General features: G+C 48.6%; 1 protein-coding gene across 1 annotated transcript in view; it reads right to left on the minus strand.

The window, feature by feature from the left end:
* LOC135216549 (fidgetin-like protein 1) overlaps positions 1-17,106 on the minus strand; it is a gene marked incomplete at its 5' end in the record, with an annotated part of 288,347 nt that overhangs the window by 151,098 nt on the left and 120,143 nt on the right. Inside the window, 2 exons of the mRNA XM_064251924.1 lie at positions 6,505-6,619; positions 13,594-13,601. Of these exons, the coding sequence (XP_064107994.1) occupies positions 6,505-6,619; positions 13,594-13,601 (123 nt within the window). The remainder of the gene's footprint in view (positions 1-6,504; positions 6,620-13,593; positions 13,602-17,106) is intronic.

Genomic DNA, 17,106 nt, shown 5'->3' on the forward strand with positions numbered 1-17,106 from the left:
CGCTCTCCTGATGACCTCACGCAGAAAGAAAAAGTGGTTCTTGGATACTTCTTCTTTCTTGGTTACCCCGGTGCTAACAAAGAGGTGTCGACACTCAGGCCTGAGGTGCCGAGTTCTCTTCAGGTTAGCGCCGTAGCGCCCTCACAGGACAAAGCAGCATCTCATCCGCATCATTACCGGTGAAGTCCATTAGGGAGGGGATTGTGAAAGACTCAAACCTATCGTCAGGGATCGACGGCTTCTGAGTCTGCAACGAAGTTCGGGACGAAATCGAGCGTCACAGATCCCCATCCCCTGGAGTGTCGTACGTCGAAGGAACGGAAAGACATGAAGTTCCCCTACTCTCTTCGCCGATGCCAGGGCAGCAAGAAGAGGGTCTTGACGGGTCAGGTCCCTGTCTGACAACTCTCAGAATGGCTCAAAGGGTCTTCAAGTCAAACTCCTAAGGACGCGAGTCACGTCCCACTCAGGGGGCTTGAGTTCCCTGGGTGGGCAAGACCTTTCGAAGCTCCTCATGAGCAAGGAGATTTCGAACGAATTCGAAATGTCCAATCCCCTCAGTTTCAGGACTAGTGCCAGGGCAGCTCTATATCCTTTCACTGTGGGGACAGAGAGGAGCTTCTCTCGGTGAAGAAATACGAGGAAATCCACTACCTGCTGAAGAGTGGCTCTGAGAGGAGATAGACCCCGTCTACGACACCAACCACAGAAGACGGCCCACTTCCCCTGGTACACAGCTGCAGAGGACTGACGGACGTTTCCAGCCATCTCTGTTGCTGCGCTACGAGAAAAGCCTCTCGTTCGCAAGATTGATTGATTGATACTATATTAATCTAGCATCGTGACAACTAGGTCATTGATGCCGAACTATATATAAAAAGACCCTATAAATTTTAATAATAATACTTTAACAGAATTATTTTAAAATATGATAAAAGATACTGGCAATTATAAAACAAATATAAAAATAAATTATATAAAAAATTATTACATACATACATACATACACACACACATACATACATACCATAAACATACGTACATGCACACTCGCATACATACACACAATTTCAATAAGAATAAAAGCAAGGCGCACACAAGCATTACAGTTTATCTAAAATACCAGAGTTAAAAAGAAATCCAAACAAGCCAGTCATGTTAAAAATCCCATTTGCTCCTAAAATTTTTGATAACTTAAAAACATTATTCTCCTTCCCATAGTATAGATATTGATTGCGCTGTTCCACCAAACTGGGGCACTCAGCCAGCCGTGAAGTTGTAGAGACTGGACTGCTCGGTGATACCGTTCTACGTGTGGCTGGGCGAGAAGGTTGTGCCAATGGGGAATCTCTCTCGGTTCTCCTGCGAGAAGAGCCAGCAGGTCCGGATACCAAATGGCCTGGGGCCATTTGGGAGCCACCAGGCTCATCCTGAGATTCGGGGTGGTCAGTACTCGACTGATCACCTCACGAATCAGGCTGAACGGGGGAAAGGCGTACGCGAAGAGGTTGTCCCACGGATGTTGAAGAGCGTCCTCTGCAGCTGCCCATGGGTCCGGCACGGCTGAAAAGAAAACCTGAAGTTTTCTGTTGTGCCGGGTGGCAAACAGATCCACAACTGGTCGCCCCCACAGGTCGAAGAGCCTTTCCGCCACGTCCTGGTGTAGGGACCATTCGGTTCCTATCACCTGATCCCGACGGCTGAGCTTGTCTGCTACTACATTCCTCTTCCCTGGAATGTAGCGTGCTGACAGCTCTATTGAGTGAGCCTCGGGCCCACTCAATGCACCTGCCGTGTCAACTGGTACAACGGGAGAGATACTAGGCCCCCCCTGTTTGTTGACGTAAGCCACTACCGTGGTGTTGTCGCACATCAACACCACTGAGTGTCCCACCAAGCGGTCCTGGAACTCTTGGAGAGCGAGAAATGCTGCCTTGAGCTCCAGGACATTGATGTGAAGGTGCTTGTCGCAATCGTCCCACACTTCCTGAAGTCAGCAAACTCCTCCAGGTGTGCGCCCCATCCCTCAGTTGATGCGTCTGGGAACAGCAGCATCTCCAGGAGGAGGGGGGGGGGGGTGGGTGGTTGGTGGTGGTGGTGGTGTGGTGCGTAAAGGCACTTCCTCTTAAGAGGTTCCTGTCGTCGAGCCACCAGGCTAGGTTCCCTGCCTTACCTCCAGCATGAGGGGACAACGGGGAAGTTATGGAGGGGAATCTGTTGCCTGTGACCAACTCTCCTTTAGTCTCCACACTGAAGAGACCGCAGGTGAAGACGCCCGTGAGGGACTAACTCGAGTGACGACAGGTGGCTGATCACAACTTGCCATCGCTGAGCTGCTGTTCCTGCCGAGACAGGAACTGGTTGGCTGCCTCCTCCCTGAATCTGCTGATCCGCGAGTCTGCGGGGAAAACTCGCCCTGCTACCGTGTCGATCAGCATACCCAGGTACTTCATCCTCTGCTTGGGTTCGAGATCTGACTTCTCGAAGTTCACCACGATCCCCAGATCGCAGCAAAACTTTAGTAGTCGATCCCTGTCCTGCAACAACTGCGAGCGGGAGCTCGCCAGGATTAACCAATCGTTCGAGATACCTCAGAAGACGTACCCGTGCCCGGCAGAGGGGCCCAAGCCAGACAATCCAGAAGTGAACAAAACGCGCGTGAAACATCGCCTGTGGGGCGGTTGAGAGACCGAAGCAAAGTGCCCTGCATTGGTACACCGTCCCGTCGAGGATGAAGCGGGGAGGTACTTTCTGAAGATTGATGAACGGGTATTTGAAAATACGCGCGTCCTTTCAGATACCACTGGAAACATGAAATCTTTCTCCCTCATGGAGTCGAGCACGGAGCGTGCCGTCTCCATCGTGAACCGAGTCTGGCGAACTAATTGGTTCAGGGGAGAGAGATCTATCACCGGGCGCCAGCCCCCGTAGACTTTTCCACCAGGAAAAGACGGCTGTAGAAGCCTGGTGACCAATCCATGACGATCTCTACAGCTCGTTTGCTCAGCATGGACTGGATCTCCTGTCGTAATGCCACGTCCTTCGAAGAAACCTGGAACATAAGTTTGCTGTTGGAATGGTTGGAGGTGAGAGGGGTGGCCGAGATTCGAAGGGTAATAGATATCCCTCCCGAAGGACATCTACTATCCAGGTCTCAGCACCGTAGCGCTGCCAAGTTGCCCAATGGCTCGCCAGGCACCCCCCCCCACTTCCGGCAGCAGGTGAGGGGGAACGCCGTCCCTAGCGTTTCCCCCCTTTCTTCGACTTCTTCCCTGACCCTCCTCGTGAAAAGGATGGCTGGGAGGAGGGCTGGTTACGGGCCCCCTTAGCAGAAGTCGAAGAAGGTAGAGTCTTTCCTTGGGGCTTCAACGAGGCTATCGTCTTAGCAGCGAGGAAGCACTAGCCGAGCTCTTGGGCTTGGCCGCAGTTCGAGGCTGCCCAGAAGCCTTCGTAACTGCCTGGCGAACAAGACGGTCACTGTCGTCAGTGCGCCGTCTGTCCACTGCCAGCGTCCCACCATCTCTCCTGGGAACGGGAAGAGAGGAGGAACTCCATACTGGTCCATTTCGAAGTCCTAACGCCGCCTCACGCCCAGCCGCCCTGGATACCCAGGTAAGGACTGCGTCCCTACGGCGAAGTACCAGGTTTGCCCACAGGTTTGCCGTCTGGTGGGCGAGGAAGGAGATGGCTCTTCCTCCAGACTGGCAAAGCCTCCTGAAAGCCGAGTCTTCTTCGGGGGAAATTCCCCCGGAGTTGGCTGCGACCTTAGACACTGTGAGGGACCACAGGTCTATCCAGGAGACGGCCTGGAAAGCTGCCATGGCGGTAGATTCCAGGCCAAGTGCCTCTTGCTGCGAGAACCATAGGTTCTCAGACAGGAGCTGCTGCAGAGACACACCCGGAGTTAGCCTGGCTAACTCTGGGTTTACCTGTTTGGGCGGCATCGGATCTTCTGACGGCACGTAAAAACACCGCTGTCACAGCAGAGGAGGTGGAAGCAGCTTGCTCGATCTGCTCGACCTGAGAGAGCCTTCTTGTCCGGAGACGAGAGACTCAACCTGGTTCAAGACAGAATCGGCCAGCTCCGATCGCAGCAACCCCACCGTCAGTTTGGGTTCCCTCTTCGGAGGGCCCCAAAACGACTCGAGCCAGGACGTGGGGCTCTGAAGGTGGGAGAGGCGGGCGACCCTTCCCCAAGGTCGTCGTGCTGACAAATCAGCGCAATAACCTCGGCAAAGTTCCTCTGGATCTCGGGAGTCACTGCATCCTGAGGTGTAGGACCGTCCAGTCCCTCGAACAGGAGCACCTCCCGAGACCCTCCCCCTTCAAGAGGGGGAACGGCGACAGACCCCTCTCGGTCTCCTCCTGCCACTTGCGCACACGTCCTGGTCGGTCCAAGGACCGTGCCTGGCACGTACGGCGTCGTGACGGGATCATGCAGGGCGCACCCCTCACGATCACTCCGCAATACCTCGCTCCTCCCAGTGTAACCTGAGGAGGTTGAAGGTACGGGAGAGGCATACCTGACGCTCCCCCCTCGCTCACCGGCAAGAACCAGGTGGGCTTGGAGGGCCTGCAGGAGACCATGCTTGTCCTCACGGCGCGTCACACCATGGCTGGCACCAGCGATCGGGGGGACCTCTTCCCAGCCTCGGCATGTGGCCGGTCAGAGACCGTCACGTCAGCCCGGGTAGCCAGCTGATCGCCGCGAGAGCGAGAGCTGGTCTGGTGAGAGTCGCCTGAGCGGCTGTCACCAGTCTTCCGCTTCGTGCCGTGAACCTGACGCCGAGCGAGCTCTGACGTCTGGTTCTTGGCTGTACGGTCACCGGTAGGCGACCGTACACCCGGTACCTCTCGTGAACGAGAGACCGAGACGACCGAGACGGAACCTGATGCAGTGGCAGAGCCTCTGACACCAGGCGAGGAAGTACCAGTGTTAGTCGGTAACCCTCTGGTTCCCGGTAGTTTTCTTCCTTGCGGAAGAAGAGACGGGCCCCGCTCCCAAAGGAGCAGGAGGACCAGTGGAAGAACCCCCCGTCACACTGGAGTGAGACTTCTTAGGAGGGGAGGAGGCAACCTTCGGCTTTGAAGCCTTAGAAGTCGAAGGGGGAGAGGCGGCAGACGACGACGACGACGACGAAGACGACGACGAAGACGACGACGACACCATCCAGGGCGGAGCCGGGGCTGCTGTTGCCGAAGCAACAGGGCCCGGACGCACCTGTCCGGATAGACCAACGTCGGGAACAGCAACGCCACGAGCAGGAACGACATCGGCAGGTGCGGACATCTCAGGAACGGCAGGTACAGCAGTCACGGCAGGAACGATCGGCAACATCTGAGTGGGTACGGCAGGCAGTACGGTCATCATAGAAGGTTGGGCCAACGTCAGCGACATTCTTAGGGATCGGCGGCAGGTCCAGGGGCGAAGCTCTTGGGACAGCAGAAGTCAGGCCGAGGCAGCACGGCTAACCTGGGCGGCAGCGGCAGCACGCCCCCCCTCGGTACGGGGCGATCGGCACCCTGCACTGAGGTGGTAGGCGAAACATACACAGCATGGGGAGAATACACCAGGTGAGGGGGGGCAGCGTACCCTGGAGTTGACAGGGTGGTGGTTGTGGTGGTCACCGTAGCATGCGTGACCGCAGCAGACCCAGCTAGGTGGTAAAGCAGCCCCTGGACACTGGGCACGCCCTGCAAGCCCAAAGACACCCACACCTGACCAAGGTCGTCCCTCGCAGCAGAAGCACCTGTGGAAGCAACGGTCGGGTTATCGGACCTGGATACCCCCCCCGAAGGGGAAGGTGCCATACGTGCGGGAGCTTGAGGCAGGGGCAGGAAAGACGAGCGAGTGTCCGTTACCAAAGGGAGTCGCGGAGAGCCTTTCCAACGACTCCTTTGCAGGCCTTCGCTTCTTCCTGCCCTCGTACAAGCCCCACTGCACCTCCGACCAACTAGTTTACACACTTCACAAGGCTCGGTGCGAGAGCATTCGTGCCCCAACCACATCGAGCACACAAAAAACATGGGGATCGATCTCCAGAAAACTGCGGAATTTTCCGTACTTACGCCCTTCAGTTCCGGGCACAGTCAGCCGGACAATCGTGAGGTGTGGTGAATCCATTGCCGATCAATCACAATTGGTAATAAACACAAAATAAAGTTGAAATGAGTGTATTTACAGATCAGTTTCACAACGTAAACAGAGTAAGAAAATACAACCATACGAAAGCAAACGATGATGAAGCGGGCAGAGAGCGAAGATACACACATCCACACGCTGTGAGGCCGAAAGCAAAAGTGATTCTTTACTTCCCAGTCGCGCGGCGCGTGCACTGTCGGACAAGCAGTTAACTACCGAACCCCTTGTTCGAAAGCTTACGACCTATCCAGCTGCCGCTAGTAACCTTCCTATTGTAAAAGGACCGAAAGGTTTGTATCCCGTGTCGGAACAAACTGTAATTAAAATAACTGATTTACATTTGATTATATCAACTTACTAACCAATTGAACAAGAAATTCTGTCTTGATGCGACGGGAGCTCTCATGTTCAGTGTCTGATCGCTGGGTAAGAAGCGAATCAATTTCATCAATAAATATCACAGCTGGCTGATGGCATCTGAAAGACAAATTTTCCAGCATATGAAACCATATCAAACAGTTTTGCTACACTACATATCATAGTTATCTGCAACTGCTAGCCACATTTTATCTCCCCTCAAACTATGTGAAAAGTTGACTAAACACCAAGAATTCAGATAATCTCATCAAATGAACACAATTAAATAAGCTGCCAATGTGATGGCATGAATTTCCTAAAGATGAAAAGGAACAAATGGACCACAAATTTTGCTAGCTTTTGCATTTTATATTTGTTACTCAACTATGTGTACCTTAATGGGATTACAGTCATACAGTACTGATACGTTCAGCATCATATGCATCAGGTTTTTAAATTCTTTTGAACATTTTCATCATCTAGTTAATTCAGAAATAGGATAGTAATTTAAGGTATTTTGGAAATAGGATGCTATTTAAGGTATACATTTGGTATCTGAACTTTCAAGATAGGCAGTTATATGCTTTTTTAGAGGGGTTCTAAATACTCACAGGTTTTAATTATTTGCGGTGGGGAGTGTCTGGTACGCATCCCCTGCGAATACAGGGGGTCCACTGTATATACAAAGACCCCTCATATCATCTACAAATCATAATCATGCCGATTTGCATTGATAATATAACAATGCAAGCCCACAAAATACAAACTTGTATAAAACAGTCTATACTAAGATCAATCACAAGCAAACAATGGGCTTTTAGATATCACTGGCATAGCCCAAGCTACACATAGACCTATGCCCATAAAATGCTTAAATCACAAGATTTCCTTATCATTCAAAAACAAAAACCTTTATTCTGCAATATGTACAATGTTATGCATGAATATGAAAATAATTTTATAATGATACAAAAAACTATATCGACCCCATTATATGCTGAAAAAAATTACTTTTATTTATGGTGGCCCATTAAAGAACACGAAGCATTGGCAAGAGAACATAGACTCTTAGTCATAAAGCAAAATTACTTTCTTATTGTAACCTTTACTTATATATTTTATCTATTGTAACCTTATATTAAAATAAGAAGTCTAGGCTAGACTTTTATGCCATACATGTCATCAACCCATAAAGGATGGCAAGAAGTCAATGAGATTTTAAAATTTTTCTTGATAAGTTGATTGGTAAAATACTCCTGAAATTGCCCAATCATTGATCTGTTATAATTATTTAATGCTCAAGGAAAAATTACATATGCACGCAAAGTATTCAGAAAAGAAAACTGCAATACCACTGCCATGCATAAACCAAATTTCTCGCCCTCCAACCAATGTTGAGGCAGTTGCTCCATTCACCTACTCCAGACAGCAATATTTTATACTATTTGGATTATCACCCAACTTATTTAATCTACATGAAAGAAATTACTAAAATACCTTTTATTCACATAGCCAGGCGTCTTTTATTTACCTACAATGGGATTCAACATAATTATTGAAAGCCCAATGTTCATTTGGGTTTGATCTTTCATTTGCTTGTCTTGTTTTACTATCAATATAAATCAGCATGTTTAGGACCTATACAAGAAAGTGTGAGGGCTTTTTGCATATACAATACAAGAATTCTGATGTATTACTGAAGAAATAGTTTGCATTTTTATCACAAAAAATTTATTCTAGCCAACTGAGAACTAGCTATACACATTACCACATCTACCAAAAACTTACGTTGGTGAGTGGACAGAAGGGACTAAAATAGAATATAAATATACTACAGGAGGTCCCTGGGTTACGACAGGGTTCCGTTCTTGAGACGCGTCGTAAGCCGAAAATTGTCGTAAGCCGGAACATCGTCAAAAATCCTAAGAAAACCTTACTTTTAATGCTTTGGGTGCATTGAAAACTATGTAAACTGCATTCTTCATCAAAAAAAACCTTCAAATATGATATTATTAAGATATAATGAAGTTTTGTACATACTTACCTGGCAGATATATACTTAGCTATACTCTCTGACGTCCCCGACAGAATTTCAAATTTCACGGCACACGCTACAGGTAGGTCAGGTGATCCACCACCCCGCCGCTCGGTGGCGGGACTAGGAACCATTCCTGTTTTCTATTCAGATTTTCTCTTCCACCTGTCTCATGAGGGGAGGCTGGGTGGGCCATTAACCATATATATCTGCCGGGTAAAGTATGTACAAAATTTCATTATATCATAATAAAGGGATTTTGACGTAAGGAAAAATCTATTTCTGGGCGATTGGCTCGTGTCGCCAGCGAAATATCCTTTAATCTATTATTTCTAGGGTAAATGTACTAACACATACCAGAGAATAAATAAAATAAAGAAAAAGGTCAGTATAACTGACTCGCTCACCCTCCAAGAGGGTGTCGGTATGAACACTAGGCGAGTGAGACCACTACCACGAGCTAAATGCCAATAGAAATCTCCCACTACAAAACCCTCCATGAGGGAGCCGACCACAGGAGTGAGCAGCTGTACTAATACTACTCCATCCCATGCTGCCGACTGCTGCGCCTCTGGTGGGGGCCCATCCTGGAACGTTAGCAGACAATCCTTGGGCGAAGGGATGGGGTAGGGTGGGATTTCCGCTGGCGACACGAGCCAATCGCCCAGAAATAGATTCTTTTCCTTACAGAAGTCCAAAAAATCCCTTTTCTGGGCTCAAGCTCGTGTCGCTGCGCGAAATCGTACCAGAGAAATAGCACAAGATTGTAAATAAAAGTAATAAAATAAATCAGAATAGGTCTCAAATAAAAGAAAAAATAAATATAAAAAGAATATAATTGCTAAAAAGATACATATACACAGTGATACAAAAATAGAAATATGCTTAAATTACACTTAATTCTAATCATGTTACTTAACATAAGGTAATTTACATATATACAGAGGTAAAATGGCTTACATGTATCAAAATGGTATCTGTGTAAAGGCATGTATCAAAAATATTATAGCAATTAATATAATCAAATGAACAAATTAACCACCCAATGATAATATATAAAGGAATGTATATGACTTAATATACAAAACCCGTAACCATTATAAATAAGATGTATCCCTAGCATAAAAATAAGGGGGTAACATCCATGAGATCAATATCTATAATCATCTGTGAGTGTCCCTAGCAAAAAAATAGGGGCACCCACACACCATCATAAAAGCAGCTAAGACACAAGGTGAATGTAAAATGAAAACAAGGCAGGAATAGACGACTGTTGGGTAGAAAGGCAGGTAGAAAGAGGACTGAATCTTCTACTACAGATTAGCTAGAGTCAGGGGAAACTATGTTACCCGCTGCTACTGCTGAAAATTTCAGAGCCTCCAAGGACTTAAAGGTAATGACGTTTGAACACGTCGGCGATTTCCATCCGGTATACTTTTTTTCAACTCATCGAAGTTCATATGTTGGAAATAATTAATTTGAGGTGGCTACTGCCCTGACATCATGTGCTTTCGGGAAAGAGTCAGGATTGGCTTGCTTAATAAAGTACAGGATTTGTTGCCTGATGCCTTTAATGGATAAAGTTCCACCTTTTTCCCTTTTAAAGAGGGGACCCGATGAGGATGAGGAGGTCCTGGACAGAAAGGCTCGTAAGGTTGAAACTGGGCAAAGAGATACATCTTGTGGAAGAGGTAGTACCTTCCAAGGTTCCCACCTCATCAAAGGATCTTCATTCTTTGCTAAAAAGCTACGTTCCGGAGAAAGTAGGACTTCCCTGTGGGAAGGAATTGAATATGATCCGGATCTCTGGAGTAAAGCCGACAGTTCTGAAATTCTTGCTCCTGAAGCTAAGCTTAATAAAAATAGGGTTTTTCTTAAGAGCATTATAACGAGCATGTGTCATTATCGGTTTCTGAAGCCATTTAGAACATCGTTTAAAAACCAGGAAACTGACGTAGGCCTTACAGAAGGTCTAAGTCTAGCACATGCCTTAGGAATAGACGAGAAGTAGGAATCCGTCAAGTCTATGTTGAACCCAAATTGAAATATCTTTTTCAAGGCTGACTTGTTTGTCGTAAATCGGTGCTTAGCTGCTAAACCTTTTTTCAAATAAGGATCTGAAAAAGGATATAGCTGAATTAAAACTGTCATGATTCTAATATCTGATTCTCTCAGGAAGATTGCTAACTTTTTGACAGCAGCATCATACTGTCTCAAAGTTGAATCCCTTTTATCGGATTCCAAGAAGAGAATATTCTGAGGGTCAATATTCGCATCTCTTTTTGCCGCAAACTTCATGAATCCATAAAGTTAGGGTTTTGAGAATCCCTGAGGAAGCGAACACAGTCTTCGGTTTGTACTGACTGGGAGAGCCTGGGAGGATTGGGATCCGAGAGGACGAAGGCCCAGTTCCAGAATTAGGGATACCAATTGCTCTTCGGCCAGTCTGGGGCTACTAGAGCCACTTGACCCTTGAATGTCCTGAGTTTGTTTAAAACTTTCATGAGAAGATTCACTGGAGGGAAGACATAAATCTTCTTACCAGTTTGTTCCAGTGCTAGAGCCCGGGCGTCCGTGGCATAGAGGCCAGAGGGTCCAGGTTGGGGGCTACATAACACGGCAGTTTGTGGTTCGCTTGAGATGCGAAGAGATCCACCTGTAGCCCTGGAACTCTTTTGAAGGATCCATTGGAACGAACTGTTGTCCAGTGACCATTCCGACTCTAGGGGCACTGATCGGGATAGCGCGTCTGCTATGACGTTTCTCACTCCAGCTATGTGAGTGGAGGAGAGATGCCAACTGAACTTGTCTGCCAGGGAGAAGATGGCTACCATGACATGATTTAGATGACGTGACTTGGAGCCTCCTCTGTTTATACAATGTACTACCACTGCGCTGTCCAGGACTAGCTTTATGTGGGAGTACTTTGGTGGGCGCAACCTTTTTAGAGTCAAGAACACTGCCATTGCCTCCAGTACGTTTTATATGGAACTGACGGAACTGAGGTGACCAAGTTCCTTGAACCTTTTTTGACCTGGGAATACCCTCCCCAACCGCTTAAGGACGCGTCTGTGTGGATGGTGATCCCTGGTGGAGGGAACTGAAGGGGTACTGACACTGACAAATTCTTGACTTTCGCCCACGGCCGAAGTCGATTCTTTAGAATCCGAGGGACTGAGGATAGTTTGTCCCTGGACCTGACATTTGCTCGTGAGCGCCAGATTCTGGTTAGGTCTTTCAGTTGGCTTTCATTAAGACGTTCGTCACTGATGCAAACTGGAGAGAACCCAGGATCCTTTCCTGAGTCCTCCTTGACGCCAGTTTGTGACTTAGAAATTGCTTGACTGACTTCGCTATTTCTTTCCTTTTGGTTGATGGAATCGACAGAGTATGGGAGGATAGATTCCATTGAATGCCCAGCCACTGAAAGTTTGACTCTGGAGTGAGTCTTGACTTGGTCCTGTTTATCTTGAAGCCTAGATATTCCAGGAACTGAATCACTTTCAGTGTAGCTCTGTTGCATTCCTCGACTGTTGAAGCCCAGATCAACCAATCGTCGAGATACGCTACTACCATAATCCCTTGTGTCCTGAGTTGTTGCACTACCACTTCCGCTAGCTTCGTGAAACACCCTGGGTGCCACGTTGAGTCCGAAGGGAACTACCTTGAAGGAGAATGTCTGGTCTCCTATCTTGAAACCCAGATACGGACGGAAGTGTCTTGCAATAGGGATATGATAGTAGGCGTCTGTAAGATCGATAGAGGTGGTGACGGCCCCACGGGGAAGTAAGGTCCGCACCTGCGAGATCGTGAGCATCTTGAACTTGTCGCAGCGGATGGCTAAGTTTAAGCGGGACAAGTCTAAGATTACCCTTCTTTTTTGTGAGACTTTCTTTGGCACGCTGAACAAGCGACCTTGAAATTTTTAATCTCTTGACTCTCGCTATAGCTCCTTTCTGAAGGAGGTCCTCCGCGTACTCTGTCAATTCCTTGGAAGGAAGTTGACGGAAGGTCTGGATGGAGGTGGGTTCGTCAACCAGACTCCAACCCCCCAGGCCTTTTGACACTATGCTCTGAGCCCATTCGCTGAAGTTCCACCGGTGGCGAAAAGTGAAACAGCCTCCCTCCTACCTGAAGTTCTTCATTGGTTTCTGGTAACCGCCTCGGCCTCCTCTGAAGTGCTTTCCCCTATTGAAAGGGGCCTCCGATCCTCTCCCACGAAAGGAACGCTTACCTCTGCCTCCCTTACCCGAGCGGTCATACTTCTGTGAAGCTTGACTCTCGAAGGCTTGATTGTAAGCTGGAGAGATGGCGTAAGAGGTGGAGGGCTGAGGCTGAGGGGATATCACATAAATTGGCTGTGATTGAGCTTTAGAAGTGGAAGGTTGGGCTGTTTGCACTAAGGGCACCGCTGGAACCTGCTGAGGAAAGCGTGGCTGCTTTTTTCTGGTAAGGTTGGAAACGCCTGGGTTTCCTCTGCCCCTTACCTTTAGCTGTTAGGTCTTGCCTCCTCTTAGCCGTAAGGCCCCAACGGTCCTTTAAGGTCTCTGGTTCAGCCTCGTAGCCTCTGACTGGACTTCCTTCACCATAGCTTCTGGGAAGAGATCTGCTCCCCAGATGTTAGACGAGAGTAACCTATTCGGCTCATGCCGAATGGTTGCCTCTTGTAGGACATGCTTCCTACAATTCGTTCTAGCAGTGGCAAACTCAAACATATCTGACTGTACCGTTTGAGTCAGGGATTTCGGTCATGAGCTTAAAAAGCGGTTCTGAGCCATAGGCTATGGTTGCTTACCTCGGTCATAGCCATAGAGTTAATTGATCTGGCTAATCGCGATTTCGCGTCAAATTCAGCCTGAATAAGGCTATCTTGGGGAGCCTGGGTAGCTTTTCACCAAACTGCTCCATAGCACAGTCCGGTTTGAGTTTGCCAGCTGAGAAGGTGTTCGGCAAGTCTTCCCACAATTCTCCGGCTGAGGGGAGTAACGGAGATGTGGGATCTGCTTCCTTCAATTGCAGGTAATGGGTTTCCCCCTTCTGGGCCGCTGGAATGGTAGACCTCGCGATCTTTGTCAGGAACGGGAGCGAGGGGTACTCGCATCCATTGTGAAAATGGTAAAGGGACTCTTAAAAGGTTGTATCTTGGTATTAGAACAATCCATGTCCTCTAAACACCTGAGCCATTCTCTCTGAGCCTGGTCTCGTGAATAGAGGACTGTCTCCTTTGGTACCCTATCATCCCGAACCATGGCTGAAGCTGTGAGCCTTGCGTAGCCTATGAACGGAGGCTGGAGGTCTTCCGGGTAGAACTCGAAGTCCTCTATCCTTCGAGTTCCAAATTCCGGTATAGAAATGAGACCGTCTTGGAAGGGGGCGTATGACGCTACTCTCCATGGGTTGTTCATCGAGAACGGAGGTAGCGAGTCATACGGAGGAAGCTGAGTTCCACTTGTATTGGAAAGTGGAGGAGAGGCTAGAGGGGCTTCTCTCAGTCCGGCTATAATGGAGTCTTGGGAAGTAATCCTATCCGACAATCGAGAGATCATTTGTTCCATGCTACTCTTTAGGGACCCAACCAGGTTGCCCACCTGTTGCAACAGGCCAGCATTGGAGTCCAAAGCCGGAGCTGCTGCGGAGGTGGAGGGTGGCTCTGAATCGGAACCAGGGGTAGCGGAACTGGTGACTCTGCCGGAGTACGAGTTCTCTCTCTGGAGGATGTTTACTCCTTGAGGACTTAGAGCCGGAAGCTAAAGAAGCTTTAGACCTGTCTGCTCCGGGATCCCAGCCGGAGACTTACGCGAGGAGGATGAAGCCGAAGTCGTCTTCTTAGACGACGACGACGTCTTAGTCAAGGATTTCACTGCTTGACCCTTGACCTTAGGTCTAACCGAAGCGTCAGGAGGAGTATACAATTCATCACCTGTAAAGCCTTGGAAGGATGGAGAGGTTGCAGGAGTAGAAAGAAACAGTTACGCCCAAGGGTGACCCTTGGGTGTCCACCTTACCTACCTCGACCAACAGGTCGTCTACACCTACCATAGGTTCCACATTAATATCTAAAGTCGCGACGTCCGTGGAGATATCCTGGTCTTGGTCAGTTAATGAGGCAGCCAGCTGTTGTTGGATGAAGGCGATAGTCGGGGCCGCCTCTACTGGGTCGACGTATCCTGTCGCCTTGCCTCCGGGGAAGATTAATACCGCCAACCGTTTCTCTAGAATGTAGGGCATACCCTTGGCGGCGTTCTTCCCAAAACCGCCGACCCAGGCCCGCAGGGTTGCCAGTGCGGTATCCCTCACTGCCGGCGCCTGGAAGAGAGGGCGTAGATTAGATTTAAGAATCACTTAAAACTAAAACTTAAAGTATAACTTAAACTTAGATGCCTTAAGTTAAAGTGAATGATGAAAACTTAAGCACTAAAACAGAAGCGGAGCAGCTACCGGAGATGGAATACTTACCCCGTCTAAAAGCTGGCTCACCAGATCGTAACATATGGTACACGTCTCATGGTACCAGACCTGGATGTCCCCGTGCGGAGTCGCGCATGGAGCATGGACGGCAAACTTCGTGTCCACATGGGTCCTGAAGTGTGGCGGCGCATCCCGGATGCTCACAGTTGGTGACCTGTAAGTGGGAAGACACATGAGTATCTTAAAGAATATCACTTACAGGCTAAAGGACAGAAGAACTCCAGTTGCATGCCGGAGCTCGGAAAAAATTTGGGCATAACCCCTCCCTGCTTCGCCTGAATAGGCTATAATCCCGGAGAGATCCGGTAAGACATGTAAGGGAGGGGGGGATGGTTTAAGGTACTTAAGATAAACTTATAGTTAATCTAATAACACTTAAACCTAAAACTCAAACGAACCGGACCAAGTCCAGTGCGTAGCGGAGTGGTAGTAACTCAGCAATACGGGTAAGGTTAGCAAGGGGACCACGTTTTTTTTTTTTTTCGTATGTTCCGGTCCACTCTACTGGGTGGACTAACATCTTTTCTCTGCTGGATGCCAGGACTCCGGTCAGGAAAGGAGCCCTAGTAAGGTGGGAAAGAGCGAGAAGACATACAGGCTCGAGCTAGCACGGAGCGACAAGGTAGCAACGGATGGGGGGAAAGGCCAGTACCCCCCAACACGTTACCACCCGGCCGGACCGAGAAGCCGGAGAGGTCGAGTCCAGTCTGGGTCTGTCCCGTCTCCCTAGCCCCTCCGCCTGGGGGGAGAGAGGGAGGCAGGCTCGGGTGGGTGTGGAGCGAGCATGGGCAGACCGACCCACCATCCACACCCCCGACTATAATGGAAGAGCGCGGGAGGGGGGGGAAGGTGACTGGGCAGGCGTCTGGCTGTCTCGTGATCACGTAGTGACCACGAGGCGGTAAGACCAAAACAAGACAACTAAGACCCTAGGGCAAATCAAACTGATCCAGAGAGATGCTATTCGGGAAGCAACTGAAACTTGAAAAGCAGTAGCATATAGGCCCACTGGGCCAAAACCAACTGATCAGAGAGATGCTATAGGGAAGCAACCGAACTGATGAGCGGTAGTATAGGCTCAATGAGCCAGGACCTAGGCTAAGCCAGACGCCTAACAACCTAACCATAACAAAATACATAGTATAATTAAATAAAAATAAAAGAAAGAAAGCAATATAGTAGGAGAAAAAATCCAGGAGTGTACGACTAACCCGAAGGCAAGTCTACCACTCAAAGCTAGTCAGAGGCCGATACTAAGAGCCGGGACTAGGGTCTGGATAGAAGAAGCCTACATAAGGTAAAAGACATGCATGCATGACAAACCTGAGTAGACAGCACCCTAAGTAAAACGGATAACTAATATAGAGCGTACATAGATAAGGGGATGTTCTAGGTATGGGAGACCAAGAACGAACCCACCACGAGGCAGAACCATGCTGCCATGCTTCCGACCCAGAGTTCGTATTTATACCTAAAAAACGGCAAATACTGTCTCAGGGCCGGAAAAAACCAACTAACCATAAATACTGAGTACTTAACTTAGCTGCTGCGATAGCTGCACGCTCCATTATAGATAAATCCAACGAAAGGGCACAAAAAACACAGAGAAAAATAGCACGTGTGACTCGTGTGCGCTAACTGAAAAGGATGGCCACCAGAGGCGCAGCAGTCGGCAGCATGGGATGGAGTAGTAGTAGTACGAGCTGCTCACTCTGTGGGTCGGCTCCCCTCATGGAGGGTTTTTGTAGTGGGAGATTTCTATTGGCATTTGGCTCGTGGTAGTGGTCTCACTCGCCTAGTGTTCATACCGACACCCTCTTGGAGGGTGAGCGAGTCAGTTATACTGACCTTTTTCTTTATTTTATTTATTCTCTGGTATGTGTTAGTACATTTACCCTAGAAATAATAGATTAAAGGATATTTCGCGCAGCGACACGAGCTGAGCCCAGAAATATCATTTTTGTACATGCAACTTCCCAGGCAGATATATACTTAGCTGATTGGCACCCTTGGTGGAGGGTAAGAGACAGCTAAATAAATATATAAAAAACAGGAAACAACATATGTTGTAGGTTATAAAAACCTTGGGTCTTACCTGAATGGG

This window comes from Macrobrachium nipponense, chromosome 6, assembly GCF_015104395.2.
Source record: "Macrobrachium nipponense isolate FS-2020 chromosome 6, ASM1510439v2, whole genome shotgun sequence".
Lineage (NCBI taxonomy): Eukaryota > Metazoa > Arthropoda > Malacostraca > Decapoda > Palaemonidae > Macrobrachium > Macrobrachium nipponense.